The following is a 24,725-nucleotide window of genomic DNA, read 5'->3' as shown; positions in this document are numbered from 1 at the left end:
TTTTCTTTTTTCCACAGAATTGAGGGAGACACCCTTTACGATTTTTACCCCGCGAATATATATTTGTTAAGAATATTTAATCATATTTATTGTACAGCAATTTTAATATACTTTATCCCTCTTGCCGTGATTTAAAATACGCTTGTCGAGCCGCACGATTCATCGATTTTGGCGCAATATTGCAATTTTTCCTGCCGCCGAGCGTGGAATAAAGATTCGGGCCCGTATCCGATTCGTTGCCGCAAGCGGTTATTTTTGCCGGTCGTTGATCGGTTCGTTGCCGATTTTTCTGCACGCACGCACGTTGTATCTCTCGAAGGTAACACCTACGCTCGCCGAGACGAGTTTTGCCAAGTGTGTTAATCATCGCGCAAAACGCACGTCCAAAAAAGGACAGAAACCGCACATTTCCCTGTGCTTTCACCGGTTTCCGACTAGACTTCCTGGGCAGGCGGCTTAATAACGAATACATCCACGCTCGGTTCCTCGGCTGTCGTTTTCTAACTGCACAGGTAAACCTTCACGCTAATATATTGCAATTTTATGCCCACTCGCCGTGACGCACGCATTTACGTCTACTTAAAGTGTTCAGCCTGCTTGTGAAACAATAGTTTTTCCGCCGAAATGTTCATTCAGCTTGCCGCAGTCGCGTAATGGTGTATGTACGGTCAGCGAACCAACACAGCGACCGCGACATTCGTCGGTGATGTGTATTGTTAATGTAAGTGCCTTTTTTTATTTTTTTTTTTTTTTTAGCGATCGATTAGCTTGAGAATGTTCGCGTTCGCTGTTCGTTCGATCGGCACCTTTATTCCGAATAATGAATAGATTTGCTTTTTACAGATATTCTTATATAACAGATTTTTTATCTGGTGCTATTAAATAATATTATCTTCGAGGGGAAAGATATACTTTTCTTTCATTTCGGCTCGAGTGTCTCGAAAAAGAGAACGAAAACCGCGCTGACTAACGGAACTACTTAGGTGCCATTTAATTTAACAGACGACGTGTATTTCACGATCTTTGCTTATCGAATTGGAACTCGCGGATTTTTATTCGCTCCTCGTCCCCGGAATTCTCAGCGAAGCATGTCGCGAAGGTGCTTTAGGCGGTCGGGTTTATTTTTCCTCTTTTACGTGCGCGCATAAGTGAGCACGCGTGCACGCACATACAGGTACCAGCGTGTGTATCGTCGGCTATGTACTGTTAGCTGAATGTGGGATACGAGGTGGATACTCACAGGTAACTGCCGGTTCCATTATCGCGCAGATGCTCTAACAGCCGATTTCTAACGCCCGGCGATATCCCGACCGGGCCTCGAACTGCCCACTTCAACCGCGATTCGGCTCTCAATTCGCGTCATCGCGCTCCGAAAACGAACAACGAAATAACGTTACGCACGTACGATCTCGAATCACGCTGATAAATGTTAATAACCGAGCTCTTCAGCGGCCGATAGATATCAACGACGGTGCATCGTAAGGGAGAAACTTTAGAACCACGTTTGGAAAATAGATTTCATTAATCCCACCGTGAAAAAGCAAATCACGATCAGACGCTGAGCGTGTAGTGGTATGTGGGCTAAGACGGAGTTCCCTATGCCATTACGCGCTGTGGGAAACGATACGACATGCTGTATGACTCGATAATACGTCGACAGTCTAGAAAGTGGTTAACATTTTGGCCCCGTTTTTACTGCCGTGAACCGTGCCGGTGGAGGCAGCAAACCTGTCGGGCTTCTGTCTTCGTGTGCGGCGGCATATGTGAATTTCCCACACACGCGGCCGTCTACTCGCGCTAATCCCAGACCGTATGCTCCTCGTATCTCGGTTAATTTTACATCTCTGCTTCCCCCGGGGGAAGGAGGAGGAGGGGGGAGGGGAGGGGGGCCTTTCTAAGATAGGAAACTGTTAGAAACGAGCACGCGGGGCGAACAATGACGTCTTCCATTTTCATTACAATTAATTACCCTCCTTCGCAACCCGCGGGATATTGAATAACTCGGGTGTTGATCGGCGTAATTTCGCGCCGCGCACATCGCACTGATTTCCCCCGCGGGCCGGATTATGCAAGTCATATTGTAATAATTGCTACTGTAACAATCAGACTTGTCCGATACCGCCGCTGGCAATTTCTTGCTTTCGACGGGATCCGTAACACATTGCGTACAAAGTCATGCAAAGCGGCGGAATAAGGGGCATAGACAGTGGGGGTTACCTACATAGCTTCTGATTTACATTTGCACACATTCACACTCGGCGGATACATTTATTTCCAGCGCGCGGCGCGCGTGAAACTTTAAAAAGAAAAAAAAAGAAACAGAAAAAAAGTCGCTACGTGCGGATCGAATAGTCCTACAAAGTAGTGGGCGGAACAAAAGTGGATAAATATCCGCTCGAAACGTATCGGTTTCCGAGTTCGCGACCAAATCCGCGGGTCGGGTTTCGCAGCCGCTCGAAAAGTCATCGGCGCGCGACTCCGACGACTTGCGTAATTGGGAGAGACCAGAGCCAGCTAAGGAGAGATTTTGACTCCCGTGGATGTTTACATAACGGCACGAGATGGAATGTCAACTTGCGTCGCTCCGCGACTGCCATACGTACATACCTATGCGCCCGTGTCCGTAACGGTAACGTTTACGTGGAATCGCAGCGTCGCGAAACTGTGGAAAACGCGAAGTAGGGAAAGAAAAAAAAGAAAAAAAAAGATTTTTACAGGAAAAACAAATCGACATCTCTAAATAGGACGATCGATGATCGTTCAGATCCTGAGTCTGTAATTAATATCTCGGCGTAATTCAAGACGAGAAGAAACGGTGTCTTGGTGTTATTTTAAAATAAAATTTTATTCGCATTTTTACATACAAAATGAAAATAATTTAAACAATCATAATACATGAATTGTATAAAATACTCCAATGCACGTTAAAGCGCGTGGTATATAAATCCTATCTATCAAAAATTAGTGTGACGCGTAAATTAGCTGTTAATTGTTATCGCTGAAAACCAAAGCTGATGTTCTCTCTCGCTTGGTTTGCTTCACACCAAGCGAGAGTCAAAGTCGGCTGTCGGGTCGGCAATTTTTCGATTTAATTTTAATATTTAATTAATATGTCCAGGCAAAGACAGTCTTCGCGGTTTTTGAGATCGAGGACGGCCTGCTGAAAGTACCGTCTTTGTCTGGACATACTAATTAAATATTACAATTAAATCGAACGAGAGTAACGAATAGATAGGCGCGGGGGGGTTGGGAGGAGACGGGGGGTGAGAGCGAGCGCGAGCCTACATGCCGCGAGCTAGGTATATTCCTCCACTACTCCCACTCTCGCTCTGTCCTTCTCCAGCGGTCGCGCGAGCACACACGTATTACGCACAGCACAGCAGCCACGTGTGTCCGTGCCGAAAGTAATTCGCACTTCCCTTTAACAAAAACCCTTCCAGCACGATAACTACAATTAAACTTTATATTTCTTTCTGTTACAGATCGACGCAGTTGCATTCGCATTGACTGTCATTAACGAGTGTCGTCACCGCCGATATTAAGATATATACGAACCGCAATCGGTTCGTCGGTCGTCCCGGAAGTTTCGTATAGTGATTCGGGCGTAATTTTTCGACACACGACTTTCTTCTAAACGCGAGTGCCGAACATGGAACGCGCGAAAGTGATTTAGTAATTTTCGCGATTATAAAATCACGGTCGGGGTGTTCGCGAGTGACTCGTTCGCGGAAGGATGACTCGACACGTCCCATCTGAGAGGAGGAGGAGGCCCGGGATGGGTATCCTGCATCGGCGGAGCATCTCTTAGGTGAGAATCAATTCTTTTTTAAAATTTGTCATTTTATTAATTTAATTTTTAATTTATTTTTATTTAAATATTAATTATTTTCAACATGTCTACATTAATTTTTTTCTTTTTATGTTACAGTCACCGGCTGAATTCTTCAACTCCGCTGATGCTCATGCAGATTGGTGAGTCGCATGACTTTTCTTTCGTAGTTTTTATTGAGATGTCTTAAAAATTAGCATGCCCATGGTTTATTCTCGTTCATAAATAAAATCCAACACGCGATCTAAAATAAGATTAAAAAGCGAATCTTGTTAATCGCCCGGCTTATCTCTCGCATACTCTGAGTCACTAAAATTTAAATTAGTCCTATCTCGGCTGAGTCAAAATTGCAACCAGTTCTGGATAATAGCGGCCTTTCAGCGCAAGAAAGTATGAGTCACAGTGTCAGCTTATAGAATTATCGGTCGTTTAAATAATTGCCGTGCCTAATCGCGCAAACGATAAGTGGAAATGGACGTCTATCGGCCAGACGGAGTGCGAAAAGCGTCGTCCCACTTTCGCGCGAGACCGCGAATCGTTAGCGTGGATTTATTGTACAAATTGGCGGTGTCGAATCGGCACGAGGACCAGATTCTGGATTGGCTCAGTGTGTTACTATAACGGACGCGTGTTTTCACGTACACGGCAAACGTTGACGCGTGCAACGGCCGGCCTGCGGAATACAAATTATATTCAACGTATCAATTCAAGTGTATAATGATACGACCAAGTGGAATTATTTAATACGGGACAAGTAGAATGGATAGGACCGACTAGCTTCTTTTCTAACTAGTATATTTTCCGTTTAATGACGCGTCTAAATTATCTCGGTAATTGGACCGCCGATAAAAATTCTTAATCGCCGTAGTATTAACATTACGAAATACAAATATCATTTCATTCGCTGCGTTTCTCTTCGCGTCGCTTCGAAGCGGCGAGAACGTTTCTTTCGTAAATGAGAGCGCTGCCGGTCCCGTCTGAAAAAGTCAAACGACCCGCCTCGAAAGATCGATCGCGCTCGTACGTGCGTTTGAAGGTGGCGATCGCAATGTATAATTCCCGACCAATGTAACTGTTGCTGATCGAAAAGGTTAAAGTCAGCTCGCCCGAACCAGTTCGTAATACGATTGACCGAATTGCATTTTGGCTTTACCAAAATAGGAAACACGAGCCGTGTTACATGTAAATGTACGTGAGCAGGATTCGATTCGGGGGAGAGGGGAGGGATTTATCTTTCGCGAGGGATAATCAATTTAGAAATGCCAGGGATTGAATTTTACGAGTGAAAGATAGAGGTTTATATACCGATATTCGCGACACTCGCCGCAACTGATCTCGTAAAACGTTGTTCCTTCTCTTTTAATGAGGTGATTAATGCGGTAATGTACAAAACCCACCGAATAACGGTAATTAACTGCAATTACATAAGACGTTAGCTTAAACGTAGAAACTCGGTGTCGCCGCTAATCGCGATAATGCGCGACGCGAGAAAATCTCTGTCGAAAGTCCTCGGCGGAGGTGCGGTTTATCTTCCGCGATTACGTGAGAACGATGGCATTACGCGCCGGTGCTGATAAACCCGCGATTACGCGTATCGCTTCGTAGATACGTTCGCGCGGAGCGAGACTTTATTCGCGCGGGGGATTTTAAACGTCGCGTTTCCACGACGATCGTGGTGCCGTAAAACGATTTCGAGAAACCGTCCCGTCCCGGCCTCCCTCACCCTCTTATTTTGCGGTCGTCGCCGCAAAAATTCCTGAGAGAGAAGCGGACAAACGACGGAAGCGACGCGGTTCGTGACTCCGCGAGGTCGTCCGCGACTTACATCCGCGACTCGGTAGCGCGGTTGCACCATCGGGATCGTGGCGAACGCAATGAAGTATAGATCCCCTTTCCTCCGCGTCTAGATCGCCCGGCTTCGTTCGATAAATCCCGGTTACGATCATATTAACGCGAAGCGCGATCTCGCCGTCGATCGCGCGGATGAAAGTCGGCGGAATGAACGCCCGCGATGGGCACGATGCCGATAATCCCGTCGTTAGTAAAAGCCGGTCCGGTGCCGCCTACCTGTTTCGGCGAGAGAGACACGACCGGCGCATAATGGACAATGGGCGAACGATTGCATCGGTCGCCGGCGCGGCTGTGTCGCCCGCCGCGCGATGCGCTCCCAAGCAGGAAGGCAAAAGCAGAGTGCACGCGTGTGTGGGCAGGTGAGATGCCAAGTAACATACCGGGACACGCCCCGCGTGCGCACATTACGTTTCGCTATTGCAGACGTCCGGCCGTGTATTTTCATTCCGCCAACAATGGAGCGGCCGATTCTACGGAGCGCGTGCAGCGCGTTCAGGCTACTCGCTGGCTAAAGATCGAGAAGTATCGGGGGCCGTTAGCCGAACGTTACGCAAGGTTGCGTTTATGGAACTGTCTACCTGGCTGTCGCTCGCTCAGGGCTTTTCCGCGAATCGCCCCTGCGAATAAATGCAACGACCTGTTCGAAGCCGCGTGATAATTATTAGCCGCCCGCGGCAGGTGTGCGAGGGTGTACGGAACAATACGGCATAAATTTTAATTCGGCTTCATTATTGATAGAATAAGAGGCTTTATCGGGGATCCTTGCGCGTCTCAGGATTTATTTTCGGATTAAAATGAGTCTTTAGGAAAATTATTATTAGTTTATTCCTTTTTTTTTTAACTAGCACAGACTCTGGCAAATAATTAGATAATAGATATTAGACAGCACAATAGATGGCAATTAAATGGAAATTATTTAACCCAGGGAGATTATACCGAGACTGATAACGAAAAACGTGGTACAGTACGGGAACGAGGAGGATGCTCGTAATATACCGAGAAGAATATTTCCTCGATAAAAAGTTCCCAATTATCCGCGTCATTTAACGTTCTAATTCGTTGCGCGTCGCGATGATTTTCTTTGGCGCGACGAGCAACAGTTATGTCATCAAGACGCGGGTCGAGAGAGACCCGGCATTAATTGGCGCTCTTCCGCGCCGCGCACTCGGACGTGCGTATGCACGTATGTTTTAATTAGCCGTCTGCACGTGAACGGGTGCAGTGATATTACAGTTATTCGCTCGCGGTGGCACGTGCCGGGACGCTAATCGTGGTATACGGTTCGTTTATATATGGAACGGCGAGCAAATGCGCCGGGCGTATTGAAAGCTTAGGATGCATTAAAGTCACATTAAAACGTGAAGTACGCGTCGAAAACACGCTTTCTCCCTTTCTTGCTAGGCAAGAATCTTTTTCTTTTTTTTTTTTTTTCTCTCTCCACCCCGACGGCCGTCCGTCGGAGATCTCGATATTTGCCCGGCGGCCGTCATCGCGGCGATTCGCGGCGCGAATTAAATTTTAACCGCGGGCCCGTGAGAACTTAATAAACTCGGCGGGATACGTCGTAGTAATTTGTAACGAATCCCGGAGGCACGCCGCCCGCAACCGGATGCAAGTGCGCCTCGCGATCGCGCGTGTTACCGATCCGTAATACGAGGTCCCGGGTTTCTATCTCGCGGAGGGTTTCGACTTTGTTTTGCTATTCCGCATTCCGGCGCAGATTGCTCGCTTTTACCTTTCTGCGGCCGCGGGAGAGACGGCCCCCGTCCGCGAGTCCTCTCTCTTTCTCTCCCCTGCGCCTTTAATTATAATCGTTGCAAAGGTTGATATACTTAGCCGTTACATCGTTACTACGAGCGGAAGGATAAATTGCGACGACGGAGATTTTCGAAAATATATATATATATATATATATACACACGCGAACGCGTACGCGGCGAGGACGTGCACGAGAAGATCCGTTACCGTTAAAATTACCCGGAGGAATGTTCCGTAAGAGCGTCCCGACTGGATGCAAAACAGTGAAATCATTTTCATCCGCGTCTCTCCGGCCAACGATCACGGAGTGGAAGGACGTGAATTACAATTACAAATTTGCTTTATGAGCTACACGCAGCGGCGAAGGTATTTATTACCGCCTTACTTTCTCATTATGTAAATATGCCATTGGCTGCATGGGTTTCTGCAACGAGCAATATTTAATCATCGTGCGTTTTAATCGACGGCCACGCAAAGCGGAAAGATCGGTTTGAGATTCGTAAGGACGTGTGTCGTTAGAGTTCACGGATAGGCACCCAGCGGGACGAGTTTTACCGCGTTTGCAAAGCAATCGTTATCGCCGTCCTTGCCGTCGCCGTTCAGGAAGAAGGAAAAGTTTCCATATCCGACAACGTATCAGGAGATAATTCCGAGACGATGATGACGCGATTGCCGGCGATCGTCGACAAAGATGATCGCCGCCGGCTTTGGACGATGATTACGCGGGGAAAGAGGGGGGGAAAGAGAAAAAAAAAAAAAGAAAAGAAAAGGGAAAAGGAAAGGAAAAGAAACGCGCAGGCAATCAACGCACAAGATCGGACACGTATGTTAATGGAAGGAGGCGATCGAGGAGGCGACAGCGTGCGGTAAAGCGAAAATCGCGTTGCAACGGTAAACGGCGACGTTGTCCCGCGACAGCGAAGGACACCCGGGTTGCTGCTTCGATTGCCGCGACGCATGAGAAACGCATTTCTTCGGGACGCGATTGCCACAATGCCAACGCGAGCAACGGTATTACGCACACGCGGATACGCATCGACGCGGGTAATAACAGACGCCGGCGATCGAGCACCGTGGAATATACTATAATTTTCGTCGCAGAATGTTTGAACTTTCCGGCGAAATTGTTACCGCCTCGCGCGATGCAAATGCTAATATTGATGAAGATTAATGACGATACTTTAATACTTTCCGCGTTCTCCCCCCCTGAAAAACGGCCCTTGAACGATCGTCAAGATTATCAGCAGCGCACCTCGTCGCGTGTCGATAAACGCGCGATATTTGCTGGTACGAGTGTGAGATTTTTTTTTTTTTTTTTTTTAGGCAGATAGTTAATTTACAAATTTCTTTTCTATCGGCGTATAACGTTTCACGTCGTTAGCGACAATTTCGAAAGAGAGTCCGAGTCCTTTCCAGAGAAACCTTCGGCGACGTCGACGTCATTCAACGCGAGGTTTATCGGCCACGTTTCGCGTCTTAGTTTCTTTTCCTCGCCGACGAACGGCGAATTATACAGGCGGATAAAAATTTGTTAAGCCCTCGGGAGGCCTTTACGGATAGTAAGAGTGTCGTATTTCGCCCGGGGACGAGGCTGGAATTTCAGAAAATTGGTTTTAGCCCGCGGTGATTCGGACGATAACGCGCGGCGAGACTCGTTTTGAATTCACGCGTGCGGCGCGTTTATTGGCACGACGAGGATTCTTCTCGAGGTGGTCGAAAGACCTTGCCTGGCCGGGGCATAAATATAGAAAATGCTATCGAATCAAACGCACCTCGTGAAACCTGCTGCCTCCCCGTCGAATAACGGAAAACTTCTTTCTCCGCCGTGCTTCATTTACGTTTTTCGCTTTGCGCTGCATGTGATGTTTGCACGTGCGATCCGTAATGTGTTATGTCACGCTTGAATTGAGAAACCCCCGTTCCACTTATCGTTGCGAAGACATTAATTTCGACGCATTTGCATACGGCCGAACATCGTAGTAATAAAATCGCAGTAACGTCGAACTATTCAGCGTGACGAATCCGCAATACGTGATTTAAAAAAAAATGAATAAATAAAAATTAGATAATACAGAGCGCGCGTGCCTTACGCACTGCATTTAATCCCGGCCCACGTGGACGAGAAGTACTTATATTAAATTTGGGGAAAGGTGTATTACATGCAGAAAAATAATAGTAAGCAAAATTCTCATAATATTCGTGAAAATATTTGTCATATAAATTTTTTGACAACGCGCTACACCGGCGTAGGTGTGAGATATATACACAAACAAATGTCCAGGCTCTAATGAAGATTAAACTGACATATACTCTCGCGGCACGAAGTGAGCCTAACGAGAAAACCAATCAGCCTGACGGAAAAGCGGTAATATCTCCTTTTTAAATAGGAACGAAGGATCAGTCCGCTAAATTATGCAAAAGCAATCTGCATCGTGATACTTTAAACGTCGCGGCTAATTAAAATTCACAACCAGCGAATGATTCGTTCGCTTTCGAGGTCGCGATACTTATTTTCAGGCAAAAAACGCGCAAAAGGACGTTCGATATGCTGTAAATGTGCTCCGCAAAAAAAGGAAAAAAAAAGAAAAAAAAAATTAATTTTGTTTATTGAGTTTATTTGGGATTCTGCAGGCAGTCTTTTAAATGCATGCAAACGAGTCGTGATATGAAATAATATCGTTTTATGGGCGCTGATTAATTGAACGCAGAGAGAGATGTAGGTGAAATACATCGGCCGAGTATGTCCAGGAATACGCGGAACAAATAAAATAGGAATGTCACGTAATCTGTGCAATCCGTTAGGAAGCTCCTTTGCTAACACGGTTACATAAGATTATGCAAAAATCTGGGTCGTCTAGAGCCAAACGTAGCCGATGTGGACATTCTGATCGAGCGGATACCTTCCTGCATCGATTCGCCTACGCCGATGCCTTAAGTTTAACTCGGGCACAAGTCACGTATTCACGATCCGTTAAGACCCAATCGTGTTTGATCTATCATTAAGGCATTCCGTAGCATGGGACATTCTATTCTCGTGCGCAAACATTCATGACGCAGTCCGCGTGTCTAAGTGACACAGAATGTTGAAGAAAAATATTTCTCTCCGCGAGCTCACATTATAATCCGTATTTAATACGATTATTACGACGGGTGGGCGCGAAAAATTCTTACGGCGCGCAATTTCTCCAAGGCGCATTTAATAAATTTATTTAATAAATAAGTACTGAATTAATTAAGTCGATTAATCGGCTAGTGGACAAGCGAGATCCGTTCGCCGTTAAAAAGGAAGAGTTCAGTCGAGTCTCCGGCGAAGTGAAAATAAAGCCTTCTCGAAGGAAAAAGGAGTACGGCGCCGGTTTTTCTCACCGCTCGCGGCGCGGTGATGAGCTCGTGAAATTAGGCCCCGCAAGCCGAAGTCTCGATACTCTCGGGGAGAATGCAGACTTTCATCGCCTGGAGCTCTCGGACAGATGATGCCTACGTGTCCACTTTCGTGAACCGAGAGACCCCGCCTTGGCACCTCTTTCTTTCTTCGCCCGGGCATGATGCGCGGCGCGGTTGAAGAACCGCAAGTATCCATCGCGACTTCCTGCCGAGATTCGTACTTCCTGATAAAACGGCGCACGTGCACGAGCCACAAAAAATGAATGCGCGATCGTTACGTCGAGCTGGCGGTGCTTGCAACTCGGTGCGTGCAGCTACGAGTACTTCCGCACCTCTTGTTACCGCTGCCGGCTTTGCGCGATTTCGAATTGTAAAAACGAGAATGAAGCGATTATTTCTGGTATCACGGCCGGCAGGCGCGCGCTCACGCCGCACCGATACGATTTTCCCCGGGTTGCGGCGAGCACGACGGAAATAGCCGCGACACGAGAATAATTTGCATTAATAAATGGCGCGAGTAACTGCTGATTAACGTCATCGACGCGGTGCACCGAACGACATTCGCGAACGGTGATCGTGACCCAACGTCCCTTTCGAATTTATCATTAAATAAAATACAAAGGAATAAATTACAGAATGTTAATTATCCCTTTTCGTGGATTTTTGTTAGAGTCAGAATTAAAAAATAAATTTTTCTATGCCCGTTTTTTTTTTTTTTTCAGGAAAAATGTATCTCGTTATAAAATTTCTCCTTAGCTAGTCTTGTGAAAAAAAAAATCGTTATCTTTCAGCCTTGCGCGTTGAGTAGAACAAACATAACTTCGTGACTGACTGAACCGGTATCGGCGGATACGTAAAAACGTCAGCGTTGCAATGACCAGCGTATGTAAGGGCGTCGTCACATGCGGGGTGTTGCCTACCGAACAGATTTTCTACATCCTTTCGATCGAACTTTTATTTCGCGAGAAGGCTGATTCTCTAACGAGTTATAAAAACCAAATTCTGAAAACCAAATCTTCGCAATATAAAAAAAAATAAAATAAAAAAACTCCCGGATAAAAGTTGCGTTCCGTTTGTTTAAATTTTACTTGGAATTTAATCACAAAGATATATGACGTTGGAAAGTTAGAAATGTAGGAAGTGTTGAAATTGGAAAGCGACAAACGATGGCTTGCCTTGACATTTTTGAAATAAAACCAACTTAATCTGGAGAAACTGCGAATTAAAACAACGTAGCATTTTACTAAATGTAAGTAAGAGACACCCCGTACATACACACCTGCCTGACGTTATTACGGCAAGCTCGTAAATAAAATGGAAACTGCGCCCGAAGGAATTCATCCCTTACACGGCGCCGTCGATGATTGCGCAAAGCGATTCCGTATGCTGGAAGGTTTTCTGCACGCGTCAGCATCGCGTTACAGACGCCGCTAGTTTTTTCTATCGAACGGAGAAAGTCCAGCATACGATAGCTTACAAGAACGAACGCGGTAGGAGAATAGAAGCCCAGGAGAGCATTCCGCGCTAACATCTAGTCCATTCGAATTAGCCGGACTCCGCGATGGTTGTGCGTGACTGAATCGAATTTTTTTATACGACAGGTAGAAACAAACTCGGAAATTTTAACGAGACACTAATTATTATACGCTAATTTTAAGAAATAAAAATATTAATATAACATTTATGGCTAACAGTCTCGTATTCGGGAAACAAAATTTTGTAAATTTTTACTTACTTATTTTATTTTATTTTTTTTTTTCTTATTAAATTATAGTCTTTCCCTTGATCTTGTTCCCGATATTCGAACATTCTCTCAAGGCTAAAAAAAATGGCAGCGAAATTTAGAACCGCCCGTACCGGTAATCATGACTGAGCTTTCCAATGTGATACGTTCATTGTTATTTTACACACTTTCCCTTTGCGTGAAACTTGATGCTGCATGTAGGTGGTTTTGTTTTAACGACATATGCATCATTTTCAGAATTTTTCATTGCAAAACGTTACTTTTTTTTTTTTCCTCGTCATAACTAGTATTACATCAGCAGTCGTCGTTGCCCAATCTTACTTGGCAATTTAAATTTTATCGTAAATCAAGTGGAATCGATGTAAGCGACGAAGGAACTGCTCGCCGCGTTACGTTAAACGTTATTATTTATTTTCAAGTTACGCAGAAGTAAAACTGTGTGCAAATATGGAATTCCTACCTAAAGTAGCGGGAGCAAAATACCGGAAGTATCAAATAGAATACCTATTCATTCCGCCATTCAACGATAACTGGCGATTTGCGCCTAGTCGTAAATTTCGCCGTACGTTTCATTGAACACCTTGGGAATGATTTAACCGGTGGAAAATCATTCGCAAACGAGCGGTCGTTTCGTTCGCCACCCGAATTGCGCCATAAATCTTATTACTATCTGTCTTCTAGGACCTACGTCGCGATTTCCCGAGAGAAATCTCGCCTTGAAAAAAAAAAAAAAAAATACTTTGCCTGAGGAAATTACTTGACGTGAAAAGTGCACGTGCGCTCTTTGGAAAACATTTTTAATCTCTTGAATTGTGAAGGATAAATTAACGATAATAAAAAATCTTAATAATGCATGTTTTCACGGCTCGGGATTTCCTTTAGTCACTCTCTCTCTTTCTCTCTCTCTCCCTCGGTCTTTTTTGTCTTTTTCTCCTTCTTTCGATACTTATAATCTGTTGCGAGTGTGAACCTCTATGCGAATTTATTACATAGGATCGTGTTTCAGTTTCAAGAGCACCGGCGAGTTATTCGCGATCTATCGGAATCGAGAGACTCGATAAGGAGATCCTTGGTCTCTCGATCTATTCTATTTCGCGGCGAATGTGAGAGTCGCTTACAGAATTAACGTTCGCAAGGCCAACCGCCGCCAATAAAAGTGCTTAGGATAAACGCGTCTTCGTTCTCGCCGTCCATTAAAGTGCAACAAAGGTAACGTACGCGCGGTCCGGGAACAACTCAACCCGGCAAATCTATTCGATTAATTATCTCGCATATCACATTTCTAATTATACATCAGACGCGTAACGAGCGCGAGCGTGTGATATTAATAAGGATTCGTTTAATAACAGTTTGATAATGTACGGGACGGGAATAAAAGCAAGCGCCAGGTTAAATCTGGCGATAACCGGATAATCGGGCTGCGGAAATCTGGTGCGATAACGGCGCATTTTCGGGAACGCGGGCAGACAAACGTAGGTTTGTCCAGATCGCCGATACTAGATCGCGGTATCGAGCGAGCGGATGCTTGTATAAAGTACACGCTACTGAGCACCATAAGCCGCGCAAACCGTTATGCGGTTTATAACACATAAAGCGTAAGTGATGCCTTCAATGTGTTTCCGTAAATTTGAGCAATTACCGCGCGATCGTTACGTTAATTAAAATTATCACCGATAACATCTTTGATATTATAAGCGCTCGGGCCTTTAAATTTTTATATTTATATAATGAGATCTATTTTTTTATAACGGAAATTTCGCATAAAGAAAGAAAAAAAAAATATATATATATATTACAGAAAAGCTGTTGCAACTCCGGTGAACTTTTATCTGCACGTTCGGCAGGTAGAAACGTCAGACTTCGAGGCGTTTCATTCATAAAACCGACACCGGAGATCTCCGCTTCTTAATTTTTCGTTCATTACACCGCGCGGATTTTTAATTACGAGAAAAAAGAACTAGTCACGCGTCGGCTCGTTTCTGCCGAGCCTAGCGTTGCACAAGTCGTGTGTACGGGTAGATGTCCTGTTAATGGAAAACGCCGCATTATCTCGAGGTGAACGCGGAAGAACAGGTGTTACAAAAGAAATTATCACGTGCACGCGCCGTTTCCGTGTTACAACGAGTGGAGTAAATTTACTCGTTTGGCCGTTGTTGATCGTTAGTCAAACGCGTCAAGTGATATAATGAATAAATTAAGGTCGATAGAGCGATTTCTGCAAAATGCGCGATGCATCATTAAAATTATTGCGGTGATTACACACAATTTGCAGCGACAATACTATCAAATTTTTAAACAGTCTACTCTACTTCGCTTCATCTTAGGCCACTGTCATTTTATTATATTTCTGTAATTTAATTCGCGTTTGAATGCATTTATCTCCCGCCCTCCCGAAATATAATAACGTCAGACTCACCCTCGGATCGCGCCTGGACGGTGATAGTCAGGAAAAACCCCACTAGCAGAAGTAATTTCGTAAACCAAAGCCTCCACATGTCGCCGCCCATCTGTTCGAAGTCCCTCGGCGTGACAGCACTTTGAATTGGCCCAAAGTCACGAAAAAGACGCGCACTCTCTCACGCGAACCAATTCCGCGCTACCGTACTTGTCCGTTACATGGGCACCGGAGCGATCTCGGGGACGATGAACACCTCGCGGCCAACTTTACGACAATGATACCCGGGAGACGTGACGTACGAGGAAAATGGGAAATAGATCGGGAAGCGGAAGAAACGGGAAGAAGTACCGACCGACAATTCGAAAGCCGTATTGTCGCGCGGCGAAATAAAAATTACACCTCGTTACACCGGGCGAGAATTACGAGAGCTCCGTGCGACGGAGCGTCCGACCGATTGACCTTTCTCCGGGTGCGTAACTTTGTCTGTGTCCCGGTGAGGACTGAAGGGGAACCAAGGCCCGCCGCCGGGTGTTGGGGAACCGGAGAAAGGTGTATCGAGAGAGAGAGAGGCCAGAGGCGAAGCGGGTACCACTCTTCGCCGTTCTCTCCCTACCTTCACGGCTCCTTTTCCCGCTCCTTCTTCCTCGTCTTCTTCGTCGTCTCCTGGCGCTCTTCTCGGTTGGTCGGCCGAACGCTCCGGGATATGCGGCGCCGACAAACCTCCTCGCGACCGACTCTTCAGCAAGCCCGGGTCCGGCTTGGTGTCATCCATTCGGCGAACTTTCGCGGGCCCGTTCTGTAATCTTCGTAACCCGCATTGCGCCGCCGCGCTAATAACATGTTACGGGACACTGTAGCGAAGATGAAGACGGCGTAAACAGATTTCTAATGCATCGCGATGCATACAATTTTTTAATCGCGCGGAAGAACTAGGGCTGGCGGGTCACGATAGATCCGGCATATTTTTCTTCTGCGCCTTCTTCGTTTTCTTCACCTTCTTCACCTTCTACGGCTCGTGCCACCGATCGATATACCCGGTATATCCGGTATACCCGTTAACTGTCGTGGCTGCATTGGGCAGATGTAGCGCGCACTGTTATGGAAAACATCGCTGTTTTAGATTGGCAGGCGAGACGTACGAGATAACATTTAACAGCCCAGGCAATTCAACAATAATCTCGATGGTGTTTTCTTGACAGCGATCAAATGAGTAAAAATCTGTGAGAGTAGGATACGTTGGAGGATTCCTTTCCGGTTTAGCGAATTCGATCGAAGTCACACTTCGTTGCCTTCATATGTAGAGAGTTTTGAAGTCTTAGTATTGTTGGCGCAACATTTTGATATTTTTGTGGAATCGCAACCTGTCGGTATCAGTTTTCGTAAACTAGGCAATATCTAAAATCTCCATATTCATGATTCTCGTTGCGTAATATCTCATTAAAGAAAAAAAAAATGTATTCTTTAAAAAAGGCGAAAAAAAAAAAAAATGACACTAAGACACTTGTCCTTATAACCGCGCTTATTGCACGGTATGCGGGACACCTGTTATCGTGCTCTCAATGAACTCCGAAGGTTGGAGGGGTTAAAAGGAGGAGGGAGAAGTACACTGTTCCCGAAGAGTGGCCGCGTGAGGCCAGCAACGAGGTAGGAGGTTCGCATTATAGGTGCCGACCCGAGGACCTACATTCGCCAGCACGGCGAGGGATACCGCGATCGCGCAGGACGGTATACTCCTCTCTCTTTCTCTCTTTCTCTTTTTCTCTCGCTTCTTTTCTCTTCGGGTCGAGAAGGCCCCCCCCTGTCTCCCGAAGTATTCGTGTCGACGCTGGCCGACTGACTTAACAAGTGATTTTCGAATTCCATACCGCCGAGATTCTTCTGGAGAAATTATTGTCCGCGCATATGTCTCCCTCCCCCTTCCCCCTGCTTCCCTCCCCCCCGTGTCCCCAGCGTTTGCGCCTCTCTGAAAAATCTTTTCTGTAAATAGCCGCACGAGGAACTGAATAATTAAACGGCGCATAGTGTCCAGTTTCTCTATCCGCATGCCATAACGTGATCGTCCACGGCAAAAAAGATTGAAGGACGATGAGAAGGGAAATCCAGCGACGAATAATTTCTTCTGGAATTACCTTGTCTCTTTCTCTCTCGCTCTCTCGTCTAATTTTTTATTTATGCAAATTTCGCAAACGCTTGGAATGCGGGAAAGGAAACTGTCGATACTCGGCGGAGGCGTTATGAAATAATTTAATCCCGCGTGCCTTAACATTTTATTAAAATATCGCGCGCGCTTCTGCGCCGATCGGACCACCGATGCAATTTCTCTCGTAGCAAAGCGACCGCGTGTTCCCTCAGAAATTTACGTGCGCCGCCGTAGAGAAATAATAAATAATTAAATTGCCGCTGCGAATTACCACGAGGCCAAAATTATCGGTAATGAGCGATTTAATGGATAAAGAAATTCCACCGCCACTGTGGAAACATAAACAACGTAATTCTCGATTCGTTGTAAGCAATTTTGCAGGGGAATAGAATGGTTTCTTTGCCGTGAGTTTTACGTGACTGTGGCGGCCGTGGCTCGTGCACAAGCTTACCGTGACATTTCCTATAAAGAATCACGCGCGCCATTAAAGTCATTAATAACCGACCTGTTGATTCTACGCGGCGGGCCGTTTTCCTCTTCCCGTTTTCTCGCCGGGAAAAGAAAAAAAAGAGAAAAAGAAAAAAAGGCCTTTATTACGCTGGGATGTAAGCGCTAAGAAAATCGCGCGTCGTGTCCTCGTCGAACGCGGAACAATCTAACCGAGCAATTACTCGCGATCGAAGAGGAATAATCCGCGATACGAGGGAAGCGACGGAGCTCCTCGCCTTACTGTTCGCAAATACGCGGCGATCGAGCTCCTTGCTCGAAAACCGAATTACAAGTTCCGTCCAGTTCCGCGCACGGTTCGTAAATCACAGGAAATAATCGTACTTGAATTGTACGAGCCCGGGAGTTTCCATGAACACCGAGAAAGTTATCGGTCTCTCGATAATTACCGCCACTTAAAAGTTATTTAGCCGTACCGTTTGCGAGTTTCAGTTGCATGCATCGACAGTTTAACCGGCACTCTCACACGTACTTTACACTAATAGACATGTTCTTCGCTAAGCCCATTTTCTTTTCAAAGTTTTTCACCGATTTTCCTACGATTGTTTCTTCACGCGAAATTGTTACCGTCGTATAAATAATATACGCGCAGAAAATAAAAGAATTTTCGGTTAATCACATCTATTAACGTGATAAAAAGTCACGATCTATTTCCATCTTGAAAGAGAGATTAATTCGAAATTCGTCTCAAGGAGAGCTCGAACACCTGACGAAAGTACGCGCGTAAGGTCTTACCGTTCAATGAGCTATCGTTTCATTCAAGATACGTCATCAATTATCGAATACCTGAGCCACCGGTGCTTCGAATGGTACCAAGTTCCTGGGATACCGCGGAGGAACGAATCGACATTGCGGGACGTTATGGTGGTTCCACCGTTAGACCTCACCGTGCACCATCGACCACCGCAATGTCGACTAATATTACGTTTACTGGCGTAAAGCATCTGCCATTACCATCCACCGACTATCGGCTTGCATAATCTCAATACGGTTATGTATACTGTTAGCCCGGCAGATGTTCGTTCGCGAGGCTATCCTTGAAACGGAGGTCGAGCTGCAGTTCGGCGAGACGGCCGAGAGGGCCAAATTAACAGCGTTTTAACCGGACACTCTCGGGATTGTGAGAAATTAGTTTTTAAGATCTCTTTTTCCTGCGGACTCGTGAATAAAACATTAGCTTCTCGAGCTCCCCTCTTGATTACTGCACCGCGTACAGTTAGGCCGGTCTTAGGGAAACGAAGATAGATTTACGTGTTCTCCAGTTATTAACCTTGCGGTCAAGCGTCATTAGAAGGCACGATGAGGTTGCGCAGTATGGGATTACCTAAGCAATTCTAATTCACATCCCACGTGACTGCTATAGTGATTCTAATACCGAAGGGGGTACCTTCTAATATCAAAATAATAGGCGTAGTTGAAAGCTGTTGCCGTCGCGTAACAGCAGCGAAGGAAGCTTTCGCGATGTTTACGCGAAATTTATATAATTGTTTTCACTTCGCAAACGCCGATTTAAAAGAAAGAAAGACAAAGAGCAATCAAAATGTGGCCTCTCTCCGGATTAATCTTAGATGTTAATTGATACCCGATCGTCTTTTATTATATGCGGAGGGGACGGGATCGCGCCGATTAATTCGCGAGGCATACTTCGCTAAACTTTCACTCTCACTCACGTGATCGTCGCCCTTCTCTCTTTCCGCGAGAATGATCCGTGGCCGTGCAGAGAAATTCTTTGCGGCTGCAATTGCCAACGACTGCTGCATAACGCACAGGAAGTCCTTGCCGCAAACTGGATTCCTGCGATTTATCGATTCGGCGCGTTCGGGAATAAAAAAAATAATAACGAGGCATTACGCTCGTGTCATTGATGCCTTTTGCCCGAGAGATTTTCCACTCCCCGTCGCATTCGCGGAGGGATTAGAAGTACGGGCGGCAATTATCAACTCTATACGCTCCGCTGGGCTTATGCGTATCCAGCATACCATCGCGTGATGGTACTTCACGACCGTACACTCCGCGGATCCTTCTACTTTCATCCGTGCGCGTATTTCCGGTATATTAAGGTTGAAGTAGACAGAAAAGCGAGATGGGAATAATCCCGTAAAAAGAAAACCGCGTAACAAGAGATCGCATACATAATCTTGCTGAAGTTAAGAAAAATATCAGGAAGCAATAATCCTCTGCACGGTCCGCGAGCATTGCGACAGACACATCGGTACCATGAAAGTATAATTCATTTTAGTAATCCAGGAGAAAATAATTTTGACTCACAGACGGTTGCGCAGCAGCGGAGTTATATACAGCTATGATGATTCTGCAAAGCACAAATAAAATTTAAATTAAATTTGATAATTATTTCTTACGATTGCTAAGAGAACGCAACGATTCCGACGAGCAGCAAAGAAATGTTGATTTAATATTGCGATAAAAAATGATACTCACCCAGGGGTTGCTTCACCGATGCATGCTGCTTCTCCAAAGCTTCCTCCTCCTCCTCCTTTTGTTAGATTGGCAAAGTCAGATCTTCTTCCAGCGGACTGGACACTCACAAACGAACCTTGACCGAGTAAACTGCAATCACGAGAGCAAATGGTTAATTAAAATCTTTCACGCGACTCTGGACGATGCTCCCGTTCACAAACATCACTCGATAAAGTCGCTCGATTTCTTTAACACATTTCCGAATTAAATGAGCGACGAATCGACTACAGAGTTAACAAGAATACACATTTGTATCAAATATTTATGCCGAATGCTGACTTTGACGTATCACGAATTTTTTAGCGATAAAATACATCGCGTCAAATGTGCCGTACATCAGCAGTTTGTTGCCGAGAATGTAAATTCGTAAAACAGTTGCCTTTGACGTAGAAAAAGCGAGAGTAAATGCAATAATAGCAAGATGCAATGTACCGTTGAAAAAATATAGATCGTTTGACTTACGTTGATTTGTACTACTATCTCGATCAGATGCATCCGACGTATGTGCGAAGACGCTTGTGGAACTTCTCCACAGCAAATGGTCACGGTGGCGGCTCGTAGCGGATTCTGCTGGAATTTGGTACTAATTAAAAAAATCGCCTTTTAGGTTAGAGGCCTTGAAGCCTCTGGAGATCGAAGAACGCCCATCAACATTTTCACCATTTCGTCGCGTGAATTTTCAAGCCCGCACGTCTCAGCATGACGTACTTGAATCAACCGGATTATGTACGTTACTTGTGCAACTGCGGCTCTTTAAAACCTATATCGAAAATATATTTTTGTCGACACTGCTTGATGATACGATGTGGCTACTGCGTCTGTCAAGAGGTACCTTTTTCAACGCTGACATGTAAAATTCATTGCATCTCTTTGCATAAATGTATCTTCTCTGTTTAGGTTGATTCCCATTACTGTCCGAATTGCATGGAAAATTTGCCTTCGTCGGAAGTACGTCTTAAAAAGAACAAGTACGTTCACGGATATTAGAGGTTTGTTCTCAGTCGCGGCACGCCGAACTGGTGCAGTAAGTTAGAGTGAGAGAAAATATGTACGTTCGACTGAGTACAGACCTTAGGTTTCGCGCGTAAAGCAGGAAATTATGATTAATAGATAATGGTATTATTAATTATGTTTATAGGTGTTCCAATTGCTTTGATTGTCCTTGCTGCTTTCAAACACTATCCACAAGAGCAGGACTTGCACCTGCAAAACCAGTAACTGGGCCTACTGAAGGAGAAGAAAACAAGGATGTTAAAGCCACTCCCAAAAAAGTTTATTATTTATTCTGTTCATTATGCCGGTGGAGCTCCCGAGATGCGGGAATACCTGACCAATCCGTGGGTAAGAGGACATTTCAGTATCAATTAATTTTATAATTAACAGCTGTCCACAGTGATTTTTTAAAAATATACTTTAATTTTCCATTTGTAGCAACTGGAGGATGGCCCGAGCAAGAAAATCCACATATGACGCGTATTAACGCTCTTATTGATTATCACAAAATATTAGCCTCTATAGAGAAACAGCAATGTGAAAAGAAAAAATTTCATCCAAAACGCTCCTTTATACCGGCTGTGAGTTTGTAAAGAAAACTAATTATTTGTTCAAAAAAAATTGTTAAAATTGTTAAAAATTGTTAAAAAAAAATTAATTTTAACTATCGTTATTTGTCAATAGCAGACAATGTACAGTTTTACATCAGCAATGGTTCGTAAACGTATTGGACGCCCGATAAAACCACCAATTCAGTCTCAATCTTCTGCTCAACCAGTACCATCCAATGCGAGTGAAGACGTGGATGAATTACCGAACGATATATTTACAGAACCTGTTGATATAACTAAAAGTAAGAATATTTTCGATAACGAGAGTGACAACATTAACAAAAATTTTCTTCTCATTATATATAATTTTATGTAACAGTTACGACGCTAGAACAAAGATTACAGCACCCTGAGGTACAAGCAGAAAAGATAAATGAATTGCGCCCTCAGCACAGACAGTTTTTAGTTAAAAGATCACAACGCTGTAGAGTATGCGAGCATAATGTTAGCAAGTCAGATCTTTGCCCTCAATCGACAAAATTCAAAATTTTGCTGGCTGCATTGTAAGTACAATTATTAATTCTAATACTAATAATACGTAAAATAATTTAAATTTATATTGCATACTCGGATATCTTTGTTAATTCAATTTTTTTTAGTTATCATATCCCTGAAGTCAAAATTGTTACTTGTGAACCACTTAAACCGGGGAAGCCAAGTGAACTACTTCTAAAATTCTGCAATCCAACTCAGCATCAAACTCAAATAACCATATTACCTTTAAATACCTCGTTATCTCCTTCACCAATTGACGAAAAAGACGTTAAACAAGAAGATTCACAAGTAATATAAAAATTAAATTTTTATCGTATTTATCGTAATATATCATATAACGTAATTTAATAATCCGATTTTATAATTACAGGGGAGCGACTCTCCAAATGCATTGCCGTCTACTATACGACAAGCACCTGTAACAGAAGATCCTAAGTCAATTAAAGTTGTACCAAATGGAGATTTAGTAATGCCTCATAGCTCATTGATTCTTCCACCAAGAGATGATGCTGCTGAGTACGATGATACCAGCGATAATCACAATTTCCAAGATGATCCAAAGTACATAGAATATAAAAGTGTAAATGTAAAATTAATACAAAGATAATATAGAAATTATTTTATCAATATTTTTTTTTTGCAGACTTGTAGTATGGCGAAAAGGGAATAAAGCAGTAATACGTTTGCACGTAACTCCGCACGATACGAATGAAAATGATGACGATGTTATAGTTGGATTTGTCATGCAACATGGATACATTAATACTATTGCAGCGCTAGAGCATAAATCGCCGCAAAAGGTAGACGTAAAAGTTAAATTATATCTCACTGTTGGTAAACTAGTTGGCGAAACATAATTCCTTACGATTTAATTAGAATAATTATAAAAATGCTCTTATACAAATGCCTTAAAAGTTTTTCAGTAGCTGATTAAATATCTAAATATACTATTTATGCTTTAATGCACTAAGCTTAATATTTACTTTAATATATCTATAATAAGCAATAGATAATATACTAATTTAATTTTCTACCTATTTTCAAATTTAATAATTCCTTTCTTATATCTCTATTACTATAAAAAAATAAACTTTTATATTAAAAAAACTTATTTTTTAATATATAATAAAATGTATGTAATAAACGTAAAATTTTTTTCTTTCGGGATCTCGCAATAAAAAAAAAAAATAATAAAAAGTGTGTAAAATGTAATGTCACAAAAATACAATTTTTTTTTTGTTTAAATATTTATTGAAAGATAATAAACCATATAGACGGCCATAATAGCTTATAGCCTACGTCCGCGACGACCTCCCTTCCTGCGAGTAGAGTCCGACGGAATAGGAGTAACATCTTCAATACGACCAATTTTCATGCTTGAACGAGCTAAAGCACGCAGAGCAGATTGTGCGCCTGGGCCAGGAGTCTTTGTTTTGTTGCCTCCAGTAGCTCTCAATTTGATGTGCAGTGCTGTGATGCCCAGTGATTTACATTTTTCAGCAACATCCTACATAATAAAAAAAAAATTTTTATACGTTAATATTTCAATATTATACCTAAAAGATAAACAATATTTATATGCACGTATATTCGAATGTCTTCTTTTTATATAGAGAAAAATAGTGCACCATACAAAGTACACACTCTCAATGATTAAAAAGAATTTACTTTTCCACAAACATGAACGCTCCTCAGATTATATAATTTATCGTCTAGGTGCTGCCTGGATGTGGATAATAGTATAACAATTTCTCTACGTAATTTCGTAACCGCGCCAAAAATTATTAACTCGAACGTACCTGAGCGGCAAGCATAGCCGCGTATGGCGAGGCCTCGTCACGATCTGCTTTCACCTTCATACCGCCCGTGACTCTAGCGATAGTTTCCCTAATACAAACGTGCAATTATAGATCACAATTATCAGTACCTATAATCATATATCATAATTTAATATAGGCCACGAACCTGCCCGACAAGTCAGTGACATGAACGAAGGTGTCGTTGAAGCTGGCGAAAATATGAGCCACTCCAAAGACGACCTCTCCCTCGCGAAGCTGAGGTCCGAGAGAGACTTGCACTTCTTCCTTTTGTACCTTTCCTCTTTTTGGCGGCATCGCTAAAGAAATAACAAGTTATTATTTTACAGTACGATTATTTATCACTTATTACTGTAACATTTATATAAACATTTTTAAGACAGAAATTGAGGTTATGGTGCAAAGAAAGTACATCCTCGATGTGAAATTTTATCCAACCATATCTATATAAACTGATATGCATAAAATAATTTTGCAATTAAAACTTATTCATGAATATTCAATTAACAAAGCCAGCTTAATATTTTCACTAAGTAAATGATATTTATCGTCAAAAATACCTGCGAATTGTGACGATTATAACCTTCTTGTGGCAACGCGATTTACACAGGAATGGAAAAGAGCGATGCTTCCGGTGGCGCAGCCAGTCTGCCTGCGAACGTTGCGCAAAAGCTAGTGGGGGAATTTAGTTGTATCATTGCCTCACACACATCAAGTATC

At 43.7% G+C, this 24,725-nt stretch overlaps 3 protein-coding genes across 5 annotated transcripts in view; 1 reads left to right on the top strand and 2 right to left on the bottom strand.

Moving 5' to 3' along the window:
* LOC139107941 (mucin-2) overlaps nucleotides 1–15,324 on the bottom strand; it is a 61,749-nt gene extending 46,425 nt beyond the window's left edge. Inside the window, exon 1 of the mRNA XM_070665853.1 lies at nucleotides 14,983–15,324. Coding sequence (XP_070521954.1) covers nucleotides 14,983–15,073 — 91 coding nt within the window. The 5' untranslated portion in view covers nucleotides 15,074–15,324. The remainder of the gene's footprint in view (nucleotides 1–14,982) is intronic.
* Nucleotides 15,325–20,682: 5,358 nt separating this feature from the next.
* Dctn4-p62 (dynactin subunit 4) lies at nucleotides 20,683–23,326 on the top strand. Of its 3 annotated transcripts, none has more exons than XM_070665869.1 (9): nucleotides 20,683–20,917; nucleotides 20,987–21,057; nucleotides 21,228–21,430; nucleotides 21,521–21,663; nucleotides 21,770–21,935; nucleotides 22,013–22,196; nucleotides 22,293–22,476; nucleotides 22,559–22,749; nucleotides 22,832–23,326. In XM_070665869.1, exons 1-9 carry the CDS (start codon nucleotides 20,789–20,791, stop codon nucleotides 23,043–23,045), a joined length of 1,485 nt encoding a protein of 494 aa, XP_070521970.1. In that variant the 5' UTR covers nucleotides 20,683–20,788; the 3' UTR covers nucleotides 23,046–23,326. The 3 variants fall into 3 exon arrangements, with proteins under 3 accessions (XP_070521970.1, XP_070521969.1, XP_070521971.1); XM_070665868.1 differs by having other exon boundaries at nucleotides 20,684–20,917; nucleotides 21,767–21,935; XM_070665870.1 differs by lacking the exon at nucleotides 20,683–20,917 and having other exon boundaries at nucleotides 21,026–21,137; nucleotides 21,767–21,935; nucleotides 22,832–23,325.
* Nucleotides 23,327–23,416: 90 nt separating this feature from the next.
* Rps14 (ribosomal protein S14) lies at nucleotides 23,417–24,672 on the bottom strand. The gene is made up of 4 exons (XM_070665882.1): nucleotides 24,566–24,672; nucleotides 24,154–24,304; nucleotides 23,988–24,075; nucleotides 23,417–23,695 (listed from the first exon to the last, which is right to left on the bottom strand). Exons 2-4 carry the CDS (start codon nucleotides 24,300–24,302, stop codon nucleotides 23,477–23,479), a joined length of 456 nt encoding a protein of 151 aa, XP_070521983.1. The 5' UTR covers nucleotides 24,303–24,304; nucleotides 24,566–24,672; the 3' UTR covers nucleotides 23,417–23,476.
* Between the last annotated feature and the right edge of the window lie 53 nt (nucleotides 24,673–24,725).

This window comes from Cardiocondyla obscurior, linkage group LG14 (assembly GCF_019399895.1).
Source record: "Cardiocondyla obscurior isolate alpha-2009 linkage group LG14, Cobs3.1, whole genome shotgun sequence".
In the NCBI taxonomy this organism is placed as follows: Eukaryota; Metazoa; Arthropoda; class Insecta; order Hymenoptera; family Formicidae; genus Cardiocondyla; species Cardiocondyla obscurior.
This window is presented reverse-complemented; position numbering and strand designations above follow the sequence as displayed.